At 37.6% G+C, this 11,656-nt stretch overlaps 1 protein-coding gene and 1 pseudogene across 2 annotated transcripts; one reads left to right on the forward strand and one right to left on the reverse strand.

Annotated features, from left to right (window-relative positions):
* Positions 1 to 9,143: 9,143 nt before the first annotated feature.
* On the reverse strand, positions 9,144 to 10,557 carry LOC108535565 (succinyl-CoA:3-ketoacid coenzyme A transferase 1, mitochondrial). The gene has a single exon (XM_017881646.1). It carries the CDS (start codon positions 10,362 to 10,364, stop codon positions 9,501 to 9,503), a length of 864 nt encoding a protein of 287 aa, XP_017737135.1. The 5' UTR covers positions 10,365 to 10,557; the 3' UTR covers positions 9,144 to 9,500.
* A 10-nt stretch (positions 10,558 to 10,567) lies between these two features.
* On the forward strand, positions 10,568 to 11,224 carry LOC108535552 (succinyl-CoA:3-ketoacid coenzyme A transferase 1, mitochondrial pseudogene; annotated as a pseudogene). The gene has a single exon (XR_001887262.1). The product of XR_001887262.1 is annotated as a succinyl-CoA:3-ketoacid coenzyme A transferase 1, mitochondrial pseudogene (transcript).
* Positions 11,225 to 11,656: the final 432 nt, after the last annotated feature.

Genomic DNA, 11,656 nt, shown 5'->3' on the forward strand with positions numbered 1-11,656 from the left:
GATAAATAAAATTATATATATTTAACTTATACTGCTTGATGTTTTGATATATGTATACCTGTGAAAGAATCACCACAATCAAGCTAATTTATATCCAGCATCTCACTTAGTTACCATCTTCTTTTCTGTTTTTTTTTTTTTTTTTTTTTTTTTTGGTGAGAGCACTTAAGGTTTACCTGCTTAGCAAATTTCTAGTATACAATGTAGTATTGTTAACTATAGTTACATTGATGTACATGAAAACTTCAGAACATGTTCATCTTGTAAAACCAAAAGTTTATATCCTTTACCAGCATCTCCCCATATTCCCTCCCTTCAGTCTCTGATAGCCACTATTCTACTCCAGCTTCTGTGAGTTCGACTATTTTAGATTCCACATAGAAGTTAAGATCATGCAGTATTTGTCTTTCTGTGTCTAGCTTATTTCAATTAGCATAATGTCCTCCAGGTTAATCATGTTTTTTCAAATGGCAAAAATTTTTTCCTTTGTTGAGTCTGAATAATATCTCATTTTACATATATATGCATGTATATCAATCGATATACCTATTTATGTCTGTACCGATCTATATATCACTATATAGAATATATCAGTATATCACTATGTAGAATATATCAATATATTTACATGTAAGTATACATCAGTGTATTTATATAGATATATAAATATGGTATATATGTTTTATGTTAATATATAGATCTATATCTATGTTAAATATAGTTATATCTATATACTGAATATATCATATGTATATACATATGTGTAATATGTATATTGATATACAAATATACATGTAATCAATATACATGTGGAGACTGATATAGACATATATATGTAGACATAGGTATATCTATATATTGATATATAAATACATAGATATATATGTAGACATAAATATATCTATATATAGTATTGATATTATATAATATAAATATATAGATGTACCTCTATAGATGTACCTATGTCTACATGTACATTTATCAATCTACACATATTTATCAATTTGTATATCGATATAATATATCTATATATCATATATTGATAGATCTATGTGTTTATATATCAATATATCTGTATTTTATATATTGATATATATCTACATATAAATATCTAATATATCTCTATATCTCTCTAAGCAGGTATATCAATGTATAGATATACCTATGTCTATATATATATGTCTGTATCTGTATCAGTATCTATATGTGTATCACATTTTTTTTAATGATACTTTAAGTTCTGGGATCCATGTGCAGAACGTGCAGGTTTGTTACATAAGTATACATGTGTCATGGTGGTTTGCTGCACCCATCAACCCACCATCTACATTAGGTATTTCTCCTAATGTTATCCCTCCCCTAGTCCCCCACCCCTCAGCAGGCCCTGGTGTGTGATGTTCCCCTCCCTGTGTCCATGTGTTCTCATTGTTCAACTCCCACTTATGAGTGAGAACATGCGGTGTTTGGTTTTCTGTTCCTGTGTTAGTTTGCTGAGAATGATGGTTTCCAGCTTCATCCATGTCCCTGCAAAGGACATGAACTCATTCTTTTTTATGGCTGCATAGTATTCCATGGTGTATATGTGCCACATTTTTCTTTATCCAGTCTAACATTGATGGACATTTGGGTTGGTTCCAAGTCTTTGCTGTTGTGAGTAGTGCTGCAATAAACATACTTGTGCATGTATCTTTAGAGTAGAATGAGCTATAATCCTTTGGGTATATACCCAGTAATGGGATTGCTGGGTTAAATGGTATTTCTTGTTTAGATCCTTGAGGAATCACCACACTCTCTTCCACAGTAGTTGAACTACTTTACACTCTCACCAACAGTGTAAAAGTGTTCCTATTTCTCCACATCCTCTCCAGCATCTGTTGTTTCCTGACTTTTTAATGATCACCATTCTAACTGGTGTGAGATGGAATCTCATTGTTGTTTTGATTTGCATTTCTCTTATGACCAGTGATGATAAGCCTTTTTTTTTTCCATTCATCCATTGACAGACATTTAGGTTGTTTCCATATCTTAGCTATTGTGAATAATGCTGCAATGAACATGGAAGTAGAGATATCTTTTTTAGATACTGATATCATATTCTTTGTATATATATCCTGAAGTGGTATCAATGNCAGCAGGCCCTGGTGTGTGATGTTCCCCTCCCTGTGTCCATGTGTTCTCATTGTTCAACTCCCACTTATGAGTGAGAACATGCGGTGTTTGGTTTTCTGTTCCTGTGTTAGTTTGCTGAGAATGATGGTTTCCAGCTTCATCCATGTCCCTGCAAAGGACATGAACTCATTCTTTTTTATGGCTGCATAGTATTCCATGGTGTATATGTGCCACATTTTTCTTTATCCAGTCTAACATTGATGGACATTTGGGTTGGTTCCAAGTCTTTGCTGTTGTGAGTAGTGCTGCAATAAACATACTTGTGCATGTATCTTTAGAGTAGAATGAGCTATAATCCTTTGGGTATATACCCAGTAATGGGATTGCTGGGTTAAATGGTATTTCTTGTTTAGATCCTTGAGGAATCACCACACTCTCTTCCACAGTAGTTGAACTACTTTACACTCTCACCAACAGTGTAAAAGTGTTCCTATTTCTCCACATCCTCTCCAGCATCTGTTGTTTCCTGACTTTTAATGATCACCATTCTAACTGGTGTGAGATGGAATCTCATTGTTGTTTTGATTTGCATTTCTCTTATGACCAGTGATGATAAGCCTTTTTTTTTTCCATTCATCCATTGACAGACATTTAGGTTGTTTCCATATCTTAGCTATTGTGAATAATGCTGCAATGAACATGGAAGTAGAGATATCTTTTTTAGATACTGATATCATATTCTTTGTATATATATCCTGAAGTGGTATCAATGAATTTTTATTTTTTTGAGGAGCCTCCATACTGTTTTCCATATAGCTATACTTTCATTCCCAGCAGCAGTGTACAAGTGTTCCCTTTTGTTTAATCATAGGCTAGGGCTGGAACATAGAATTTCAAGGATTGTTTGCTGAATAAGTGAACAAATGCAATAATGGCTTCCTTCAGTCCCAGCCCCATCATGCTGAGTGAAGGAGGATGGACCCTTCTTGCCTTAAAAGGATGTCTCTTGATGAGTAGGCAGTGGTCTTCTCTGAAGTTTCTACTCCTGTCCATAGCTCCCAGCTGCCCATACTTGGAAGCTTTCTGTTAGTCTGTTTTGGTTAAGGATCCAGCTGTGACTTTTTCCTCCTCTGATGCCCTCCACTGCATCTGGGATCAGAATCAGAACCTTCCGGAGCGATCTCTATACAGCAGCTTATCCGCATCTTCTTTGCTGAGTTTCCTAGTGGGATTCTACAGCTGGGAGCACAAGTTTACTTTCTGCTTTGGCATGTTCTGATTTGACGCTTTCAAACTCAGTTTTTAAAATTGCAAGACAGGTGCAATCATAATTCACAGACTTTTGGTGAGGATAAAATGAGATAGTGTACGTATCGAAGTTCTAAATACCAACAAATATTATTTATTGTTAAAATGATTTGTTCTACTTGTCTTTCAATTTAAAAGTTGTCCCAGTCAAAACCCTCAGTCCCATCCCATGCCCCACTCCTCCTCCCTATTCACAAGTCCCTCCTTTTATTGTTACAGTTTTCTTCTCTCATCAACTACCAAAGTAATTCATCCTCAACACATATGTTTCCTATGGTAAGAATCAATCCTCTCATCTAATTTCTATTCTGGACTTTGACTAACTGGATTCTTATGTCTTTCAGAAATGATAAAATATCAGAATCTGAAAACACAAACAAGAAAAAGATATTGAAACTCTAAGAAGCAGAGTGACTTGCCTAGAGGTCACAGAATAAGCTGAGGGTCCAAAATCCACTTCCAGGATTAGGACCCTGTTCCTTTGGGGTCTTACCCTCAGACTTACTTTTGCATTCTATGTATTGAAAGGGTTACAGAAAAGCTTCAGTGCTTTCTTGGGTGGCTTTCTCTGATTCTACAGGATGCTTAGATGGTCTTTTTACATGCCACTAGGGCACTCTACACATCCATGTAATGGCACTTCCACAATTGTAAGGAACTGCTGGATGGCTGTTTTCCCTAATAGACTTTAAGCTCCAAGAGTGCAGTGTCTGGGTCTGTCCTGTTTGCTAGCCTACGTGCTTGATAGGGTGCTTGTCATATAGAAACTGGTCACTAATATCTATGGGAACATGGTAAGTGGCCAATAAATACCTGAGACTGACTGATCAACTGCAGAGTACATATTGCATTGAGAATCCTCCTCATTCTTCTCTAGTTGGACCCATCAGGAAAACAAAAACGCGAGGCTGAGTATTTACATTCTCCGGCCCTATCTGTTGCCCTCTCCCCTTCCCCCTGGGCCTGAAGATCCAAATTTTCTCAGGTAATTTCCCAGTTAGATTCCTGAATTATTTCCCCTGTCACCCACTTTGTCTGTTACCATTATCAGAGCCAGTAAATGAAGGAAAAGAGATTGGGTCATCAGGTGACTTGGTAGTTTCCTTTCAGTCTTGAGATTCTATTATTCTCATTATTCATTCACTGTCATCATTCACACACTCAACAAATGTTTATCGAGCACCTACCATGTTCCAGTATGTTCCAGGCACTTAGGCACTAGGAATACATTGGTGAATAAAACAAATACAAACCCCTGCCCCATTGAGCTTACATTCTAGTGGAGGGACATGGACACTGCTGATTCACATAAATTAAATAATAGTACTACTGTGGAAGTAAATAAAGTGTAGTAGCGAATAGGAATTCTGGGAGAATTGGGTGTTTTCATTTAAATATAATTATTTGTAATTTCAACTTTTACTATAGATTAAGGGGTACCTACCTGTTCAGGTTTGTTACATGTTACATATTGCATGATGTTGAGGTTTCTGGTACAACTGATTTCATTACACAAGTGATGAGCATAGTACCCAATATATGGTTTTTTAGCCCATGCCTGCCTCCCTCCTTCCCTCTCCTGTCTAGTAGTCCCCAGTGTTCCCCATCTTTATGTCTATGGGTATTCAATGTTTAGCTCCCACTTATATGTGAGAATATGTGGCATTTGTTTTTCTGTTTTTGCATTAATTCTCTTAGGATAATGGCCTCAAGCTCCATCCATGTTGCTACAAAGTACATAATTTTATTCTTTTTGATTATTGCACAGTATTCCATGGTATATATATACAACACATTTTCTTACCCAAGCCACTGTTGAAGGGTACCTACCTATGTTGATTCCATGTCTTTGCTATTATGACTAGCACTGCAGTGAACACACAGGTGCATGTTTCTTTTTGATATAATAAATTATTTTCCTTTGGGCATATACCCAATATTGGGATTGCTAGGTTGAATGGTAGTTCTGTTTTGTGTTCTTTGAGAAATCTCCAAACTGCTTTCCACAGTGGCTGACCTAGTTTGCATTCCTACCAGCAATGTATAAGTGCTTCCTTTTCTCTGCAACCTGGCCAGCATCTGTTATTTTTTGACTTTTTAGTAATAGCTACTCTGACTGATGTGAGATGGTACCTTGTTGTTGTTTGGTTTGCATTTGTCTGATGATTAATGATGTCAATCATTTTTTCATGTTTCTTGGCCACTTGTACATCTTCTTTTGAGAAGTCTCTGTTCATTTCATTTGCCTACTTTTGAATTAGTTTGTTTTGTGCTTGTTGATTTAAATTCCTTGTAGATGCTGGATATTAGACTTTTGTCAGACGTATAGTTTGTGAATATTTTCTCCCATTCTGTAGGCTGTTTACTTTGTTGGTAATTTCTTGTGCTGTGCAGAAGTTCTTTAGTTTAATTAGGTCCTTTTTGTTTTTGTTGTAATTGTTCCTAGAGACATAGCCTTAAATTCTTTGTCAAAGCCCATGTTGAGAAGGGAAATTCCTATGTTATCTTCTAGGATTTTTATAGTATAAGGTTTTATATTTAAGTCTTTAATCTATCTTGAGTTAATTTTTGTACATGTTGAGAGGTAGGAGTTCTAGTTTCATTATTCTGCATATGGCTAGCTAGTCATCCCAATATCATTCGCTGAATAGGTAGTCCTTTCTCCATTGCTTATTTTGGTCAGTTTTCTCAAAGATCTAATGGTTACAGGTATGTGACTTTATTTCTGTGCTCTTTATTCTGTTCTATTTTTCTATGTGTCTGTTTTTGTACCAGTACCATGCTGGCTTGGCTTCTTAGCCTTAGAGTATAGTTTAAAATCTGGTCATATGATGCTTTTGGCTTGTTCTTTTTGTTTAGGATTGCTTTGACTATTTGGATTCTTTTTTGGTTCCATATGAATTTCAGAGTAGATTTTCTAATTCTGTGAAAATGACATTGGTATTTTGATAGGGATAGCACTGAATCTGTAAATTGCTTTGGGCAGTATGAGCATTTTAACAATAGTGATTTTTCAAATCAGTGAGCATAGGATATTTTTCCATAGATTTGTGTCATCTCTGATTTATTCCAGCAGTGTTTTGTCATTCTCCTTGTAGAGATCTTTCACATCCTTGGTTACATACTTTCCTAGATGCTTCATTTTTTGTGGCTATTGTATATGGGATTGTGTTCTTGACTTGGTTCTCAGTTAGAATGTCACTGATGTATAGAAATGCTACTAATTTTTATACAATTATTTCGTATCCTGGAACTTTACTGAATATGTTTACAGTTCCAGGAGACTTTTGGGAGAATCTTTAGGGTTTTCTATGTATAGAAACATATCATCAGCAAAGAGAGATAGTTTGACTTTTTATTTTCCTCTTTGGATGACTTTATTTCTTTCTCTGACTGATTGCTCTGGCTAGGCCTCCTTCTACTATGTTGAATAGGAGTGGTGGGAGTAGGCATCCTTGTCTTGTTCCAATTCTCCCAGGAAATGGTACCAGCTTTTGCCTGTTCAGTATAATGTTGGTTGTGGATTTGTCATAGATAGCTCTTCTTATTTTAAAGTGTGTTCCTTTGCTGCCTAGTCTGTTGAGGATTTTTATCATGATGAAATGTTGGATTTTATTGAAATATTTTTCTGTATCTCTGAGATAATCATATGATTTTTGTTTTTTGATTCTGCTTGTGTGGTGAATCACATTTATTGATTTGTGTGTGTTGAATTAAACTTGCATCCCAGGAATAAATTCTACTTGATCATGGTGAATTAACTTTTTGATGTGCTACTGGATTTGGTATGCTAGTATTTTGCTGAGGATTTTTTTGTTTATCTTCATCATGGATATTGGCCTAAAGTTTTCTCTTTTTTTGTTGTGTCTCTGACAGATTTTGATACCAGGATGACGCCGACTTCATAGAATGAGTTAGGGAGAAGTGCTCTTTCCTAAATGTTTTGAAATCGTTTCAGTAGGATTCGTATCAATTCTTTGTATGACTGGTAGAATTTGGCTGTGAATCTGTATTAGTCTGTTCTCATGCTTCTATAAAGAAATACCTGAGATTGGGTAATTAATACAGAAAAAGGGTTTAATTGCAGTTCCACATGGTTGGGGAGGCCTCAGGAAGGTTACAATCACGGCAGAAGGGAAAGCAACAGATCCTTCTTCGCATGATGACAGGAGAGAGAAGAATGGGTGAAGGGGGGAAAGCCCCTTATACAATCATCAGATCTCATGAGAACTCTATTTCTATCATGAGAACAGCATAGGGGGACCGTCACAATAATCTAATCACCTTCTGTGAGGTCCGTCCCCCAACACCTGGGGATTACAATTCAGATTACAATTCAAGATGAGATTTGGGTGGGCACACAGACCCAGACCATGTCAGAATTCATCTATTCCTGGGCTCTTTTAGGTTGGTAGGTTTTTTCTTTTTTCACTTTGGAATATTTATTATATTCCTTAATACATTTCTTAGCACGTATAGCACTCTTTAATCAAGAATATAAAGTCATCTACTTAGAATCACAGTATCTTAAAGATGCATACTGGAATGATAAGCAAATTTGAAGATGTAACTATCAACAATTCTTTTCAAAATAATATCAATATATTACTCTCGTGAAACTTGCACATTCTAAGAAAGGTCATTTGTTTCGCCCCAGTACTGGGAAGGTATGCATTTAACCATGTGGCCAGCCAGAAAGGCTATTTTATATATGGTGTGTGTTACTTATTAAAAGCCTGTCCTTTCTCTAATATTGTACATTACACAATTGTAGCTATAACTGAAGAGAAGTGAGTTTCAATGACCACCATCACCTAAAAATATGAATAAGTTCCTATATTTAGGACCAGACGAATGATATATTGTACTGTACTATGCCTACCTCTGTCCAGAGGCCAGCAGTCTCACCTGTTCTTCAGGGTGCCTAGACTTCTTACCCATCTATTATCTGGGATGCTTCTGAAGTCATTCCCATGGGCCCCTGTCTAGTATTGAGAATACCTCTAAGGAAGTTTCTTTCAAATCTGATCTACCCACCATGTTTATTCCCTGACACTAAAAGTTCACTGACTTCAAATCCTAGACCTGTCCATCATTATTTTCCCTAGTTGGACAAGGCTGAATTAAAGACACTTTGTTAAAGGAAGTAGCCTTGGCAGAAGAAAAATTGTTGTTCTGTAGAAGTGTCATTCAATATTTAAAATCTTTTCTGAACCAAAACGAGAGCCTGAAAGTAAAACACCTTTTATTTTTTAACTCTGCTGTCATTGCTACTAAGGATTCATGGTAAATTATCCTGCAGCCCTTCTTGGCTTGAGAGGAGGTACAGCACAAGTAGCCCACAGGGTCTCAATAACAGAAATATTTTCAAGGACCCTTGAGAATACAAAGGAATACTGGGCTGTTTTAAAATGAGAAAACAGAAGAATCAGTTTCTTCTGTTCCTATTCCTATAATATGCCTTAGTCTTTGAAAAGCACAGATAGATAGTTGGTTTGAACTAATTATTTCTCCCTGCTCTCCCCACAAAAGACATTCCTGCTTGCCTTCTTGGGCATCTGTTTAAAAGCAGTATGGGAAGAAGGGGATGCTCTAGGGGACAAGATGTAATCATAAAATCTGAAGCCCCAAAAGAAAAGTCAGAGGAGGTTGAAGAAACAACAATCATGACAGCAACTCTCCTAACCACAAAATCAAATATGTTATCTTTCTTTCAGGATTAATAATTAATAGTTAAGAGGAAAGCCACATCAATTTCTAGGGCTCTTCTTGGGGAAAGGTTCATATAATTTAGCATACATACCATATTCAGTGAAAATGCATTCAATATAATTACCTATTATAAAGACAACCTTCTCGGCACTTAATAAATGAGATAATTATAAATGCTCCTTCTGCTTTTTATTAAAATGTCACAGCATGCCTAGAGAACAGTTTATATGGATGCATAAAGTCTGAAACTCTAGAAGAAAACTAATCAAAAACCACCTGTTAAATACACAGTTATGATTATTGGTGTCCTTTCAATTAAATCCTATGTGTTTAAAATGAAAAACACGCAGCCTGGTACAAATATTCATGTTTCAATTTGCGATCTGCTGCATTGGCATGAGTTTTGGTGAAACTGCAAAATCACACCCGGTACTCTTCTGTATGTCATCCACTGTCAGGCCTTCCCAGAGCTCAATCAGAGTCAGCCCTTTTTTCTTGTCCACATCAAACACAGCCTTTTCAGTAATAATGCGGTTGACACATTGCTTTCCAGTCAATGGTAATGTACATTTCTCCATGATTTTATGTGCATTTCCCTTTGCAGAATACTCCATGGTGACCACCACTTTGGTTTTGGCACTGGACACTAAATCCATAGTACCTCCCATTCCTTTCACCATCTTTCCAGGTATCATCCAGTTAGCCAGGTCACCATATTTGGAAACCTGCATCGCTCCTAGCATTGTCAGATCGACATGTCCCCCTCTAATCATTGCAAATGATTCATCGCTGGAGAAAAAAGAGGCTCCTGGAAGAATAGTAACTGTTTCCTTGCCTGCATTGATGAGATCTGCATCAGCTTCATGTTGTCGAGGATATGGACCCAAACCCAGGACTCCATTTTCACTTTGAAGATGAACAGTCATATTTGGGCTGATAAAGTTGCTGGCCAGGAGAGGGATTCCTGTGCCCAAATTAGCATATATGCCATCCTCAAACTCAAGAGCGGCCCTCTTGATGATTCGTTCCCTTATGTCATCTCCAGGTTTAGCACATTTGGCTTCCTCATCTCCCTCTTTCCAGATTGATAAACGCTCAATTCTTTTCTCATATTTTTCTCCCTTTATAAGGCGATGTACATAAATCTGAGGAATATGGATGTCTTCTGGAGCAAATGCTCCAATATCCACAATTTCTTCAACCTCTACCACTGTGGTTTCTGCAGCTTTGCACATTGGCAAGTTGAAATTCCTTGCACTTTTCCTGAAAATCGTGTTTCCTGGTCGGTCCGCCTTCCAGGTTTTCACCAAAGCAAAATCCCCTGTAATTGCTTCCTCCAAAATAAAGTGCTGACCATTGAACTCCCTCACCTCTCTTGGCTTACTGGCAATGGCAACACTGCCATCTTTGTTGTATTTGATGGGCGAACCTCCTCGAAAGGCCGGGAGGACGTCATAGCCGCGCTGTGGAGGCTCCAGCCCGCCCTGCTTTCCTTCGCAGTGAATCGGCGGCGCCCGGGACAGTGCGCACCGACACTCAAACGCGCGCTCCACCCGGAAGCCTCCTCCTGCCTCACGGCCCGAAGATGGCGGCTCTCAAACTCCTCTCCTCTGGCCTTCGGCTCTGCGCCTCTGCCCGCGGATCTAGGGGAGCCTGGTACAAGGGATGTGTTTGTTCCTTTTCCACCAGTGCTCATCGCCATACCAAGTTTTATACAGATCCAGTAGAAGCTGTAAAAGACATTCCTGATGGTGCAACGGTTTTGGTTGGTGGTTTTGGGCTATGTGGAATTCCAGAGAATCTTATAGATGCTTTACTGAAAACTGGAGTAAAAGGACTAACTGCAGTCAGCAACAACGCAGGAGTTGACAATTTTGGTTTGGGGCTTTTGCTTCGGTCCAAGCAGATAAAACGCATGATCTCTTCATATGTGGGAGAAAATGCAGAATTTGAACGACAGTACTTATCTGGTGAATTAGAAGTGGAGCTGACACCACAGGGCACACTTGCAGAGAGGATCCCTGCAGGCAGGGCTGGAGTTCCTGCATTTTACACCCCCACAGTGTATGGGACCCTGGTACAAGAAGGTTGGTAGGTTTTTAAAATTGCCGATACAGTTTTGGAACATGTTATTTGTCTGTTCAGGTTTTTACTTTCTTCCTGGTTACATCTTTGGAGGTTGTGTGTTTCCAGAAATGTATCTGTTTCTTCTAGATTTTCTAATTTGTGTGAGTAGAGGTGTTCATGGTAGTGTCTGAGGATGTTTTTTATGTCTGTGGGATCATTTGTAATGTCATCTTTGTTATTTCTGATTGAGCTTATTTGGATCGCTTTTCTTTTCTTTGTTAATCTAGCTAGTGATCTATCAATCTTGTTTATTCCTTTGAAGAAACAGTTATTGGTTTCATTATTCTTTTGTATGGACTTTTTGGTCTCCATTTCATTCAGTTCTCTGATTTTAGTTATTTCTTTTCTTCTACTATCTTTGGGGTTGGATCATTCTTTTTTTTCCCCCTAGATCTTTTAG

The sequence above is a fragment of the Rhinopithecus bieti genome, unplaced genomic scaffold, assembly GCF_001698545.2.
Source record: "Rhinopithecus bieti isolate Rb0 unplaced genomic scaffold, ASM169854v2 scaffold_12859, whole genome shotgun sequence".
In the NCBI taxonomy this organism is placed as follows: Eukaryota; Metazoa; Chordata; class Mammalia; order Primates; family Cercopithecidae; genus Rhinopithecus; species Rhinopithecus bieti.

Bases quoted from the DNA above. Each gene is read 5' to 3' on its own strand.
- LOC108535565 (XM_017881646.1), bottom strand. From the start codon at position 10,364: ATGTGCAAAGCTGCAGAAACCACAGTGGTAGAGGTTGAAGAAATTGTG.